This window comes from Rhinolophus hipposideros (assembly GCF_964194185.1).
Source record: "Rhinolophus hipposideros genome assembly, chromosome: 8".
Lineage (NCBI taxonomy): Eukaryota > Metazoa > Chordata > Mammalia > Chiroptera > Rhinolophidae > Rhinolophus > Rhinolophus hipposideros.
In genome coordinates this window covers 43,437,033-43,453,257 of record NC_138054.1, presented here as the reverse complement: position 1 = coordinate 43,453,257, position 16,225 = coordinate 43,437,033, and the positions used below count along the sequence as shown (strand labels likewise).

The following is a 16,225-nucleotide window of genomic DNA, read 5'->3' as shown; positions in this document are numbered from 1 at the left end:
AATTTAATATTCATGATAATTTTATAATTAATATATCTTAAGATATTCTCATCACTTGTCTTCATTTGATCATATCTTACATATGTCATGTAAGAAAAAATAAAGCGTGGTAATTCTTTTCTTGGCCTTACTTGTTTGAGCTGACATGGCTATAGAGAAATATTTTATTATAGAATTAGTTATTTCAGAGATTGATCTGCTGCATACCAGCATGGAATATTTGTTATAATATAGTTTGAATTTTTTTTATATAACATGCATTCCAAACTATCAACTGGATGATGTTTCCAGATGAAAAATATGCAAAATGCTCTTCTCCAGAGGAGCACCTTATCTTACCAACTTACCTGCCACAGAACCAAATTACCAACTGATATAGTGTTAGGTGATTGAACTTTGTATCCTTTCTGAAAAACCATCTTTAAAATTTTGGCTTGGAATAGTGAGAGGAAAAGATGTTGGACTGTTAGGCAATCCCTTTGATGGACTGTCTTTATAAAGGAAATTATTTCCCAAAGTTTGTCTAACATTTAGCTACAACTAAAGATATATGGTAAATTTACCTGTTGTTTTCCTTCAGAAATCTGAGTTATTGTGGGGCAAAATTCTCAAACCCCATTAATAATGAAAGAATAAATTTTTACAGTCCAACAGCTTATTCCTTCTTTAGAGATAGGATATAGTTTACCTTTATCACTGTGTGTTTTTTTTTGTTGTTGTTTTTGTTTTTTTTGCTTTAAATTGTAGGATTTGGTAAAATGTTTTTGGAGACGAAGAGAAAAGTATTATTTTATGAAGGCACACCCATGCTGAACTTACAGGAAACAGAAGCAGAGCTGCACAGCCAGTTATATTACAAGGCTCATTCCTGAAACCTGAATATCATGCGAGCAGAAAAATCTAGATATGTGTTATATTTTGAAGAAATGATCTGAAGGCAATGTTATTTGCTTTTTTATCAAAAAAGAAAAAAATGCATCTTTTTAAATGTGGATTGATTCTTATTGAAACAGGGAAATGAATGCTTGTATTGCAGCCTTAAAGAATCACATATTCACTGCAATATTCGTTTTTGTAAACTACAGCCTGCAACCTAGCAGACCATGACTGAATGCTTTTGAAAAGTTGTAGATTACAAACATGAAATCACAATTAATATCCTCTAAAAGTAATTTCAGAGCCTTCACATCTTAAAAAAAGGACAATGTGTACTGCTTCACAAGGTAATGTAGCTAATCAAAAAAAGAGTAGAATTAAAGTATTTACATAATGAGCAATTCTACAGAAGACGATCATCCCCGTGTAAGCACTGCTGATTATATCCCACGCTGCTTTTAACAAACTGTACCAGATTGGATCCAGCCATCAGCACTTTCAGAGAATCCTTAAAAGCCTTTTATGGGTCTTTAAATTTATTGTAGAATGGCATTCTTCAGGTAGAATATGCTGGTGAAAGAGGACAGTGTCAACACAAGGTACCAGCAGGAGAAAAGAACGTCGGCGCTCCCGGTAATTCCATACTGGGCTGTACTTGGAGCTGGAAAGAAATGGAAAAGACTAAATCAAAATCTAATTTGTCTTCCAGGATCTTCACACTAATCAAAAGGCAGCTGAGTTTATTGGAGCAATGTGTGGCCTATTTGACTAACCTTTCTGAGCTTCCCTTTTTTTTCCCCCCGGAGGGTAAAATAGAAATATGAATAATATAATCCACTTGGCAGGTTTGTAGTGAGAATTGGAGATGAAGCACATATAGCACACTGCACTGGGCCAAACACATACTAAGCACTGAATATACAGAAGTTAATGTGATTATTCTTCCTATATGCATTGTAAATATTTGTCTTAGTGGACAATATTCATTCAGGCAAAATTTTTTAAAATTATGTTTGTTCAGATGTAATTGACATACAACATTGTGTAAGTTTAAGGTGTACAACGGTGTTGATTTGATACATTTGTATATTGTAATATTACCACCGTAGCATTAGCTAACACTTCTATCACATCATGTAATTCTCAGTTCTTTCCTGTAGGGGGCACAATTAAGATCCTGTCTCTTTGCCACGTTGAAGGTTATAATACAGTATTGTTTATAATCACCATGCTGTGCTTTAGTTCTCTAGGACTTATTTTTCTACTGGTTCCAAGTTTGTACACTTAAACAACGTACCCCAATTCCCCCACTTCCCAGCCTCTGGTAACCATTCTACTCTCCATTTTTACGAGTTCAGCTTTTTTAGATTCCACATATAAGTGACATGCATATATTTGTGAATAGTTTTTATTGGCCAAATACTGTACTACATGCTGGAAAAACAAACAAGAGATTATCTCTTCCAACTTTTGTTTTTGTTGTTTGTTTGTTTCGGAGGTGAGGCAAGATGTTCAAACAATATAATACAATCCTAGGAATGGTAGAGTTGCATGTGCACACTGCAATGACACAGAAAATTGTGTATTTAAATCTGCCCAGGCAAGGGAGGAATAGTTTAACAGAGAGTTTTACCAAAGGGGACCATCATTTGGCTGGAAGAAACAATATATTCACGAGGAAAGGAGAGAGCACAGCATATATTCTAGGATCTAAAAGTAGATTAATCTTGTTGGACCATGAAGTTTGAGGCCTGAAGTGGAGGGAATTGAAACTGGAACTCTAGGCAGATAGAATGATCTCAATAATATTACTACTACTACTACTACTACTACTACTACTACTACTACTACTACTACTACTAAAAGCTTAGCTTTTTGCTTTGGAATTGTATGATTACATTAACATGGTAGAAAGATCATGGTTTTATACGTGAGAAGCTCATGTGGTACTTGACTAACCGTTGTGTTGAATTTTCACTGAGGGACTTCACAAAGCTTGGGATTTGTGGGGGTATACTGAATGAATTCCTCTTCATTTCACAAGAGGACAGTTACCTCTTTGAATGTGAATTATATTGCGTTCCAGAAAGTGAATGTCGCAGACATGCTCAGCCTTGCTTGAGATTGATTCTCACTTACCATAATAATTATAATAGTAATAAAAAAAAACTCCTCCACCATACTTTTAACTACTTTTAATGAAACCTGGATTTCAAGCACTGTTTTCTAATACAAAGTGAATAACGTAATAAAAACATATACACTATTTTACCCCCAAATCCATAACTCAAATCCAGGAACAGTTTTAATTACTGAATTTGAATTACCAGCAGGTAGTTTTTAATGGAACTTTCACCAATGACTATATTTCCACATTACAAGAAGAATTAATCGCATTGTTTATACCGCTAAGAAATTAGAGGGGGTGAAAGATGCATTGGCCCCTGCCAGTGGGCAGTTTGACAGTTCAATTGTTGGTTCCAGGTAAGTGAGATTCAGGGACTGAGACAACTACTCTTTAGTAAACACAGAGCAAGATCAACTATTTCATGCTTTTTTTTGGCATCACAAATGTGTTCTAAGAAATGAGCAGATTATGAAGAAAATAAGTATTGTTGAACAGATAACTTTTCAAGTTTTGATAGCTAAGAAGTCTAATTTAAAACCCTAAAACTCCTTAAATTTGCTCTTGTTCAAGACCTAGAAAGTAGTCTTTTTAAAAATATAAATAAATATTTAATTGGTCTGTTGTCTTCTCAATGACAGCTATTTCAGAGTTATTTTTGCTGTTATTTTTTAAGGATCTTGAGTGCAATAAAAACAGTATAATAAACAAAGCATATAAAACGATTTCATAAATAAGAAATAAATCTTAAAAGCCAAGCATCCAAAGAAAGATAACATTTTATTATCTTGACTAATTAAATAGTACGTTAAGTGGGTAGAGTATAAAGGACCCATATCCATAAAATGCATTTTGCGGGCAAACTTTATTGAATCCCCTCTCTTTCAACAAGCTGAGCATATTACACTGGTGTGTCCTTAGGCAACCACGTATATTCCTTTTATATAACTATAATACTGAATTGCAAATAGTTGTATAAATATCTATTTATCTCACCAGACTGTAAACTCTCTGAATCATGTTTTATTTATCTTGATGTTTCCAGACACAAAGTCTGGTACATAGTCGATGCTTAAGAAATGTCTGTTGAATGAACAATTCAATTAAATAAATGAATAAGTTAGAATTAAAAGGAATATTTTTTCTCTTATAAATTAGAATTTCTTATGAATCAAGCCGCTTGCCTATAAGCTACACTATTTACAGTATACCACTTTCATTCATTTAGCAAATATGTACTGAACTAGGTACCAGGCTCTATACTAAGAACTGGGAATATAATAACTAATAAGATAATAGTTATGGTCCTTTTGTTACTTAATTCCATATATCTCCATATACACTCCTTTATATCATATACTTTCAATGCCATCTTTTCCCCCAATGTGTCTTTTTATCTTTTACTCAGCATCCTATTATCTTAGACATGGCAAAGATATATCAATAATGTATTTAAAAATTAAATATTACTTTGTAATTAAAAGAGTATATAGATTTTTCCACAGATGTCTCAAATTAATATACTTGTTAGTTTTGTGACTGCAAAACTTCTATTAGTCCTAAAATAAAGTGGGGGCCTGTTGCTGCATTGCTAATTCTGCAATTAGTATAAAAATGGTACTGTAGAATAGCTACTGAATTAGCAGGCCACAATACAAAGAGTAAAGTTAGTCAAGTGAATATGAGGTCAGATATCTAATGTCAAGTTATATATCATAATTCATACTCCTTAAGTATATATTGAATGTCTTTTATATGCTGGGAATTGAACACAGTAAAGACGAATAAAAATCAATTCTTCTCTCTCTCACTCTCTTTTTTCTTTTAAATCCCTATGGCTAGAGTTTAATTAATTAATTAATTGATTGATTGATTTTAGGAGGGTGCAACTCCCAGTGGCCCATGCAGGGATCGAACCAGCAACTGTGGTGTTATTAGCACCATGTTCTAACCAACTGAGATAACCAGCTACCCCTCAATTCTTCTCTTAGGAAAGTATCATTCTAGATGGAGGTGTAAATAAAAAGGCAAATATAGAACATTAGGATATATATGGTAACAAGGAGTCACTCTAGGTAAGTAGTCCAGGCAGCAGGTACAAACACAATTATTTCAAAATGCAATGATATACACACATTAGTGTGTGTGTGTGTGTGTGTGTGTGTATATATATACACAAATATACATATACATATTGTATATGTATATACATATATACATATACAAATATATATATATATATATATACATATATACACATAAACACAAGACTTGTATATATATATATACAAGACAATGGACCACCATGTAACCATTTTTAAAAAGTAATATATATACCACCATGCAACCATTATATATATCTATCACTTTTTAAAAATGGTTGCATGGTGGTCCATTGTCTTGGGGTAGCCTGTTATTATATAACTTTAATCCCATAGATATATTTATTATGTGTTGTTTTGTGACTTGTTAATTGAATGATTTAAAGCACAAGGCTAAAGTTCAGAGTCTCAGTACTATTTGGAACAATTATATTTGCGTAGCATGTTAAAGCCCAATCAGCTGTTTAAGAAATTACAGAAAATCTTAAGAAATTATAGAATGTAACAGTTAGAAATTATAGAAAATAGCTATTAAAAATCAGCTTCAAAACTCAGTTGAAGTATCATCTCCTTTAAAAGAGAAAACTCTTTATAAAATCCCACCGGCCAAATTTAGCACCATGTTTGATATATTTGCATATCTATCACATCATATTTACATGTCTATCTTTCCCTATTTGACTAAGAATGTCTTCAAGCCAAGATTTATTATAAGTATCTTTATTGTTGGTAAAAAACAGAGTCTGGTACTAAATAAATGTTCAATAATATTTATTAAATGAATTGATAAGGTTCATATCCATTTCCCATATAGTCACCATAAACACCTAAGGGGACACAATATCTTGACTTCTTTTTTCAGGAGAATGTTGTCTTCCATCACTCACATTTTATCTTCTAAGACCTATACAGAGTCAGAATACCTCCTTTCAGCTTTTGAGCAAAAAGGTAGGTCATGAGGCAGATTATATAAGGGACAGGCATGCATTAAACTTTGTAGCATCATCCTCTTACATCAAAAGACAGGGAGTATAGATGAACACATGGCCTCCAGATTTAGTCCTGAATTTCCTAGGAGACATCCAGCTGTGCCTCTGGGATGGTCAGATCTGTTTTACGTTTTCTGCCATGTTTTAGTTGCCTGTGAATATCATACTGCTACTCATCCTCAGTAAAATTAAGAGGGCTAGGACATGTGGTCAGAGGTGTAGTTGGGCTACAGTGAGGGTTTCAGCTTCATTCTGAGTGATATGGGAAGCCATTAGAGGGAAAGCTAGCTGACATTTTTATATGATTGCTTGGCTATTCTGTTGACAATAGATTGTACTACTGGAGGCCAGAGTAGAAGGCCTTGTTAACCTAAAACCTTCAGGGATCTTCACTGCCTACAGAGGAAGCCAAAAACCCGTAGCTCAACACTCAGGACCTCTGTTATCTGGTTCTAGTCGAGTTATCCAGACTCATACACACTCAGCTCCAGCTATATGAGCTAATTTCTGAACACATAGGGTATTTTCCTTATTCCTTGTCATTGGCACATTCTATATATCCTTAAGCATAAATGACCTTCCTTTCTATCCCTCTTTTCCATCTATCAAAGTCTTACTCCTCCTTAAAGATCTAGCGTACCACCTCTTCCATGAGGTACCCCCCAATCTCTCTAATAAGAAGTGTTAGTTTTCTGCTTATTCCTGATTTCAGAAATAAGTCTTTTTAAACTTATAATAAATTGTATATATCTTTCTCCTCCACTAGACTATAAGCATATGGAAGTCATGGAATATTCCTCTTCATAATGTGTGCATCTGTATCCTATATCAAATGCATTCCACAGATGTTTGTTGAAGATAGAAAATATTTCTAAATATGTAGTTGTCTAATTCAAGACAACTTTGATAAAATACCCTATTTTAATATTTGCTCCCATGACTTCTTGCTCTTAAGACAAAGAATTGGTTTTGAGGAGAAGAATGAAGAAAGAAGAGGAAGTTTAAATTGAGATGAACAGGAGAATGAAAAGGGTAGATAAAGGAGGAAGAAACAAAAGGGTAAAGTTTTGAGAGAGAGAGAGAGAGAGAGAGAGAGAGAGAGAGAGAGAGAGAGAGAGAGAGAAAGAGAGAGGGAGAGGAGAGGAGAGGAGAGGAGAGGAGAGGAGAGGAGAGGAAAGGAGAGGAGATAGAACCCAACTTTTGAGCAATGTTAGATGATTTCATATTCACCATTTTATGGAAAAGGAATAGAAAGAAGGAATGAAATGGGGTATGTCAGGGAGGCTACTTTAAAACAAACAACAGAAAAGGCTGGTTGCTATTCTTTCCATTTTCTTAGTAAAATTAAAGTCTTTTTAGTTTTTAAATATAATGTACATAATATATGGACTGTAGATCCAGATAATATTGACTCAAGGTCCAACTCCACCTCTTTCTAACTGGACTCATCTAGGTGTGTTTCCTCATTGTGCTTAGTTCAGTATCTTCATCTGTAAACAAGGACTGGTAGTATCTTGGGGCAGCTAGATGGCTCATTTGGTTAGAGCACGAGCTCTTAACAACAAGGTTGCTGGTTTAATTCCCGTATGGGATGGTGGGCTGTGCCCCCTGCAACTAAAGATTGAAAATGGCGACCAGACTTGGAGCTGAGCTACACGCTCCACAACTAGACTAAAGGTCAACAACTTGACTTGGAGCTGATGGGCCCTGGAAAAACATACTGTTCCCCAATATAAAAATAAAAAATAAAAATAAAAAAAAGAACTGGTGGTATCTCAAAATTTATCGTGAAGGTTAAATGTGTTGATACATTAAAACACCCAGTACAGCATCTAACACAGGATCAATACTCCCTCAGGTATGATCTAAACACTCCTTATTCACTCATTCATTTAGCAAATTCAGTGGATTCTATGTGCTAGGCATTCTCTGAGCAAAATAGAAATGGCCCCTGTCCCCACAGAACTTTCTCTTCTCCATGGAACACACACATTTTACTTCATTCTTAATTTACACTTGGTTAAATCAGTGCTTTTCTGGTTGTATGAAGCTATCCTCCATGTTATCTTACAAAAATATTGATTCTCTTTAGTATCTTGGCTTCTTTTATTTAATGCCATTTACTGCTAGATAATTGGCCAGTCCCCTCTGATGTGCAGACTTCTTGAAGGCAGGGAGAATGACTCCTTCCTTTTTTCCTTTTCCCTCTCTTTTATCCCAAGGAGAACAGTGTGGTGCCTGGCCTCTGGAGAATGGTTTCAGGGTGATCTTGTGTCGAGTTTGGTTCTGGTGGGGCTCTCAGGTGTGGAGCAAAAGGGTCTGGACTAGGTGTGAAGTCCAGGCCTTTGGGATTTCTTCCACTTGTCAACAGGAAGATCCAATCTGGGCTTCAACACATATCTTACATCTTGTCTAATTATGATTATCCCTCCCAATTACTTACAGCTGCTGCATATTATTTTCAGTCTTGGCAGTTTTCCCTTGTATTGCTCCAGTTTTTATTTTTAGGCAAAAGCAAATGTAACTGAAATATTTAGTTTTGGTATAATACCAATTACTTGCCTAGGCAATTTCCTTAAATTACTCAAGTTTTAACTGAACTAGCTTTGATTCATATTTTTAAGCTGCTTGCAGCAATCTTAGGTAGAGTTCTTTTAGCTACATTAACTCTGCTTCCATACAGAAAAGCTGCACTCAACTTACATTTTACTGAGGAAGCGTATACCTTAATGGAAAGTGGATGATTTACACCTAAATTGGAATTCATATAAAAGAGAGTGATTAATGTGGATTCAAAATAGAGTGCACATTAGTTTACTGAGAAATTATGCATTGATTCAATCCAAAAGATAGTATAACTCTGTTTTATTACACCCTGCGGTAGGAGTTTGCTCAAAAGATATTGTAGTCTTCTCTTTAGCAATATCTACCCCTTAACAATCAGTATGTGGATGATATATCCAGAGGCTCAGAACCTCCCCCCCCAGATTTTTTGTATCACTTAATTCTGCTTAAACACTGGGTGGAGATTAGGGGAGGGAAGAACATTAGCATGGGATATGCTTTGCAACTGGATGTACAACTTTTGATTATGGTGTCTCTGGAAGGATCAGGCAAGTCTCAACACAGATGACATCATCTCATTATCCATTTCTGCACTATTTCTTGATCAATCAAATGGCCCAGGCCCTCGGATGGGATGAGGTATGTGAAAGATACAGCACAGACATGCCATGTCTTCTCATGTACACCTCACATCTGGGCCATAGAGATTTCCAGGGATAAGGTCTTTGTTTGTGAGGATGGTACATGCTCCTGTACTTAGACCCTCAAGATCTTCCTTCCCTAGGTTTTGTGGTTGAGGAATGCCTGAGTCGCACAGTTGTCATTTGGTGGGGCTACCAATGAATACATTTTCAGATGATTTTTTACAAAACACACCTTTATTGTGCTATAACACTGTTTTCTCAAATACAGAGAGAAAGTTTGAATGGTCCACTTTTCAAACAGCTCTCAGTCTGGTAGAGGAAGGCTTCATTTATGAGCCCCTACCAGGAATTCAAAGTAACAATTGTACAAATGGCTTTGAATTCCTGTCAGTCATCCTTCTTTTTTATTGTCTTTAGAAGGCATCAGGCTAACAAGTGCACATTGGTGCACTTTTTCAAATTAGAGGCCGAAGGTTATAAAAAAAAATTTGTATTTAGATACTTACACTAACATTTTAGATTTTTACTTTTGGTTAAAAACCGAATGCCTGTCTCCAAGAAGTTCCAATACCTTTAAAGACAAAGCATTCACCAGCATAAAAATATACTTTTCACAGAAAGTATCTCCCTTTAGTGTTAGAAACAATGAGGAGAAAGGCTGGAGAAATCATCCCATTCTTTTCTCTTTCTGACTCATGGAATTTGCCTGCTACCTTGTTGTAGCAACTGCTAAGCTATTTCTCTGCAGACCACTGTCCTTGAATCCTTTCCTGCTTGCTGAATAGCCATTTTGCCAAAGTTCATGGTACACAATCCTATTTACTCACCATGAACTACATTCGGGATTTTAAACATATGTTTGTCTCTGTTATTACCCATATTCAGAAATCTGCCTATTTATAGATAAATACTTTTATCTGCAAATAGCCAGATGAAATTCTCCATGACTATTACCTCTAATTTGAGCTAAGGAAAATAAGTGTGCAATCACCCACATAGAAACAAATTTTGCTACTTTTTTTTTTCTTGTCCTTCATAGTCATTGAAAAAGTTTCAAAGCCTGAATTGTTCATCAGTATCTTCTAAGTGTCTTGGATTTTTTGTTTGTTTGTTTGTTTACTCCATTTTTACCAAATCAGAAGTGATGTACATGAATCTATAGTAGCTCTTCAAAAGAAGAGTGTTGCCAATAGATGTAATTTTGTATAACTCTCAAAGGTTTCTGGAACTTGGGCAACATCCAGTTCTTCATTCCCAGTTGGTTCGCAAATGGGTTTCCATATATGTGTCATTACATAATTTAGAGTATGTGTGTGCCTGTGTGTGGGAGTGTGTATGTGTGTTTTAAAAGCTGGCTTTGTTGGATGAAATATATACATAAACGTACAATACAAATTGCTTTGACATAGATTTTAATTTGGGCCTTTAAGGCATCACCTAGCTGAAGAAAAAAGGGTTTCACAGACATAAAAATAGAAACTCAGCTGTGTTCTTAAGGTCACAATAGTCACTGCTGTCAGCTGTATCGTCCATGTGACATTGCTAGTGTGGTAAAAAAAAAAAAAAGTGGGAGAAATTGCAAATTGGTAAACATTTTGCAAGATGAAGGAGTTTTTAAGATTTTATATGTATGGCTATGTGAGTGTGAAATTATTTAAGTTTTTATGTTAGGGTTTAAATTGGGAGATCTAATGATCAAATTGTCTGTTAAATTTTATTCTTACCCTTTTTGAGTTAGGAAGGTCATACTACACTAGCTTCTTTTCTGTTATTCCGCAACATTGTTCCTTTAGCATTAAGAATCAAGAATTTCATAAGGTTTGATTATCTCTTCCACCTTTTTGGACTATTCCATTTACCTTTCAATGTTTTTCCTTAGCTTTTCAAATGCAATAAGGGCCAGTGATTATCTGGCCTGTAATTCTGATTCACTTAAATTGTTTCACTTGTTATACTCCAGATTGATCTTCAGTCATTCTCAATGATTCGCTAATCATTTCCATTATATTTTGGCTATTTAAAAAAACCTTAAAGAATCCCAATGACCTTGTATGGAATTCAAGACCCTCTGTAAACTTTTCCAATGCTACCTTTCCAGCCTCCTCGCTGACTGCCCTCTGACAGGTTCTTTCATGCAGGGTGTCATGCGGGGTCTCTGGTCCCGCTCCCCACATAAGAACACAGGTAAGGCCAAAAAGGAACACCAATGGAGCCATAGATAGGGGTGTCATACCACTATATTCTCTCTGGCAGCTGGGTTGGAGACACAGGAAGCAGGAGCCACATGATCCGCAATCCGCCATCCGCTTCTCTGCCAACCAACCTCACTTGCTAACTGCAATCCGCCTCTCTGCAATCTGCAATCCACAATCTGCCTCTCTGCAATCCACAATCCACAATCCATGCTTGACAGCCACCATTCGCTGCTAGAGTAGCCATGGCAGTTATATTAGTGGCCAATGGCTCACTGGTTACAGCTGATGGCCAACTAGCCACAGCTGATGGCCATCCGATCACAGTTGATGGCCATTTACTACCCGAGCCAGCACCTTTACACGTGAGGCTGAGAGCCTGGAAACTGCACTCCTGGCTCTGTCCCTACAGGGTCTGTACTGTCACAGGACACAGGGAGGCTCTCCATTCTCAGGACATGCTCGGGCATGTGCTGCATTTGTGAATTTGCTTACACTCTGCCTTCTTCCAAGATAGGCTTCTGCATCGCTACATGTTGCAATAGAAACCATCTTTCAATGCTTATCTCAATTGCAAACTTCTTACAAAGTTAGAATCTGTCAGAACTCTAACGGATATTGGGGAACATTCTAATGCAACCCTTCCGTTTTATAGATGAGGAGATGAGGCTGGTGGAGATTGTACGATGTGCTTAAGTTGGAGGCAAAACTAAGACTAGAACTCGACTATGCTGACTCTGTGCCTCCATTGCTATGTAGCTTCCCTGACCTGCTACCTAACTCTAGTTGGAATTAATCTGCCATTTCCTCTTACCTCTATGTCATTGCTCTCATGTTCATCTCCTTCAGTAGAGTCTACATTTTTTGAAAACATGGATCTTATTTAATTTAATTTTGTATCACAGCCTTTGATCAAGTGATTGGCACTGTCAAAATATTTATTATAGAGAACTGTAGATAAATTGTTTTAATTTCTGCAGTTTAATTAGGTTTTACTATCAAGCTCAAGAAGAAGAAAGATGTACTCTAGGGAGGTAATATCAATCAAAAATTCAGGAGTTGGAAACATTGACTACCATCGTAGAGGAAGATTAGTTGTATTTTACTGAAAAGAAGACTCTTACATTCTTACCTGTCTGAAGACATTATAAACATACAATTATACACGCACACACATACCATACACATACTCTGTCTGAGAGAACTCTTGAAAAATCACTCTTTTCTGTGACTTCTGTTTGAAGGTGTTAGGTACAGAGAGAGACTGTATTTGTGGCAAGCACATTATGTCCTAGCCTAGCACCTCTAAGCCTCAGTTTTCTCAGCTGGGGATAAAAGTATCTTCCTCACTGTGTTGCCGTGATAAGTACATGAGCTCAGTAAGCTAAGTAAGTAAGCTTAGCACAGTGCTCATTTAAGTGTTCATTAAATGGTAGCTTTCAAGATGTATTAGTATTTATATCAGATGACCAGTTGCTGGGATGCAGTCAGGTGTGCCTCAAAATCCTATCAATTTGAAACAATAACAACCATACCAACAATATGCTCCTTCTAAAGCACAGCTCTAAAAATGCAGATCAGAAAATTCATTCATTAAACAAAGAATGCTTAAGTACCTACAAATACTTACTAAGCACCTTACTATGCTCAATATACTGTTCTGTGTGCTGGGATACACTCTTCATATACAATTCCTCTAAGCAGATCACAAGCTTTGAACAAACCACACCTGTTAACCCCCTGGGTTGCAATCCATGTCTCTTCTACTTGGAATCACCTCCTATTTTCTCCCAAATTTCCAGTCTCCGTATGGCATACTTTTACTTCTCCTTGAAGACCTAGTTCAAGGGTTATCTCGGTGATAAATTTACCTAATCCCTTAACCATTACTTATTCCCTCCCTTGAGGTCCCATTGCAATTCAAACTCCTCCCTCATAGCCTTGGTCATTAACTTCCTCCTCCCTTAGACTGTAAGTTCCTAAAGGGCTGAGGCCTTGACTTTTTCATCTTTCTTTCCTTTTTCTCTTCCCCAGTGGCTAGCACAGTGACTGTACATAATAAGGCCTTAATAATTGCTCTGTTTACCTCCACATAAGACACATTTGCCAAATATATTTGTTTCACAGACCTTTTGTGTCTTGCTTTCCATCCTCTTATTACCTGACTTTGCTGCTATGACAACCAGCTCTTTGCAGGTCAAACAATTCTGAGATATATTCTACGTGGTTCCTCAGGGGGTCCCCAGGAGGATGGGGCCCAGTGACCCACAGCAGGGATGAGCTCAGTAACATGTTCTAGGATTGGCTTTCCCTCCTTCTCTCTTTGACTTGTTCCAATCTCCTGCCAGCATTCCTTAAATTTCCTTTCCTAAATAATCACCTATAAGCGAGCTGCTCATTTTGAGAGGACCCAGACAAAGGCAATACTCTTATATGAAGAAGAGAGCAATAGATTATAAGTACTGTGTCTAGTGCAACTACATATTGCCCCACAGTGCATGGTGCTTTGCACATTGTAGAAGTGTAACACATTAATTTTGGGTAAAGTGAAATTAAACAATTATCCTATCTCTTTGCCTCCCCTCTTCTTGGCTCATGATAATTCACTTACATTGCTTTTAGGAGGTCTGCATTAATTATATTGTTAGCAGGCACATACCCTTAATAATGTAAAAGGGGTCTTGAAATCTTAATTAAATCTGATTTTTTTTTTCCTCATAGATTTTATCCCAGTAATATTACACACTGTTTTACACTATCATCGTTTTGGTTTCTGCTATACCAGCAACATTGCCTTATGAAAGTTCTGTCTCCTGTTGTATTTCTTAAATATTTAAAAGCACTCCTGGTTCTTATAACTTTATTGTGATTTCAACTATAAAATACTCTTCTCTCTACAACCTTGAAATGTTCTTTTCTCAAGTCTCCAGCTGGCCTTACATTTTTTTGCCTTACGGGATCCAACTTGTAAAATGGAAAAATGGGAAGTACAATTACTATGAAAGGAAATTGGGCATATGCACACAAAAATCAGATGTTATAGAATTCTGGTACAAAGACGGTCCAGCAAAGGATGAAAAGAAAGAAAGAAAAAAAGATCCATACATTTGCTGAGCGATTCTAGCACTACACATATTATGCAATCTGGATTCATAGTGATTTTTAAAGAAGTTTAGTAACTTTCTTCCCCCAAAATAGAGATGATACGATGTTCATTTCTCTGGACACTAGTCAAGATACTTAAAAAAGAGAGGTGGGAAGTTTTCAAACTAGTACCTAAAAAACCTCATCTCTGCCTCATTTATATAGATATTGCAAATTTAGTCACTTACATTATTGTTTGAAAGAGTTTTTGTACTCTCACTGAAATACAGCGTCCTGGAACTGCATCGGTAAGTTTTTCAGTCTATCCACTGATGAAACGATATCCACAGTTTCTTTGATCAAAAATCATTAGGAGAAGCCTTGCCAGTTCATAAGACAACGTCTTTCATTTATTAAGGGATGCTTCTACTTTACCAGTGTTTTTAATTATCCTTACCCAAAGTACAGGTGACCCTTGAACACTATGGGTTTCAACTGCGTGGATCCACATATATGCGGATGTTTTTTCAATAAATACTGTAAAAGTATTTCCTCTTCCTTATAATTTTCTTAATGTTTTTTTCTCTAGCTTACTTTATTATAAGAATACAGTATACAAGCCACTGCCTTCGTGTAGGCTCTTGTCATCTGCCTTCATCTGAACCATTACAATAGTCCCCAATGGCCCTGCCCCATGGCTGCTTGATTTTTCTAAAATACAGTAGAAATCATAATAATGCATTTTACCTTGGCAGTTAACAAATTGCCTTCATATACATTATTATATTTAAGTATTGCAGCAAGAAGACAGCAAGACAACATTCCAGCAAGAAGACATTGTTATTCTCAACTTACAACAGGAATTTGAGGCCTCAGAAAATTATTTTGATTAGGCATCCTCAAAAAGTCATCGTGCTGGTGTTTGAACTTGGGGACTCTCAAGTGTATGCTAATGACATTAACCACACTACCAAACATGCATCAGTCTTTGGCTTTGAGACCTTCAATTCCTCACCACTATAAGAGAAATTCCAGACCTTTTAGCAGGTTGAAAAAGTCTCACTACAATTGTGCCATAAATTAAGCTGTAATAGTTAACAGTAATAGTTAATTTGGTAGTTAATAGTCCAGCTCTGGAGTTAGAACACATGTTCCAGTGTAAAACCTTAGATATGTTACATAACCTCTCTCAACCTTAGTTTCTTATTGTGCTCTGTCAAGCTAATAAGAGAGTTTATCACACAAGGTTTTGGTGGGGCTTACGTAAGATGGTGTATGTGAAGTGCTTCACGTACTACTTATTCCATCGAAAGTGCTTGATGCGTGTTGGCTGTGGGTACAGGTTTACCAGCCTCATCCTGCACTATTTGCTTTCTACCTTCCATCCTTCACACAGCCCACACTCTCTGTTACCTCCCCTGTGAGCCTCACAAAGCCCAATTGACTCCCCTCACCACTTTGTGTATGTCTCTATAGTTAGATACTTGGTTGGGTAATACAGTCCTTAAGACCAGTGGTAGAATGTCCACTGGGACTGCTCACTAAGTCTTGGAGAAAGATCCCAATGTAACAGAATGCTCTTTCCACAAGCTCTCCCAGGTCTTCTGTTTTAGGTTTCTCTTTCCCTTGCCCCACCTCTTTCCCAACC

The 16,225-nt window shown here is 36.5% G+C and overlaps 1 protein-coding gene across 1 annotated transcript in view; it reads right to left on the bottom strand.

Moving 5' to 3' along the window:
- Positions 1-733: 733 nt before the first annotated feature.
- NEGR1 (neuronal growth regulator 1) overlaps positions 734-16,225 on the bottom strand; it is an 845,668-nt gene continuing 830,176 nt past the window's right edge. Inside the window, exon 7 of the mRNA XM_081056016.1 lies at positions 734-1,537. Within this exon, the coding sequence (XP_080912142.1) occupies positions 1,413-1,537 (125 nt within the window). The 3' untranslated portion in view covers positions 734-1,412. The remainder of the gene's footprint in view (positions 1,538-16,225) is intronic.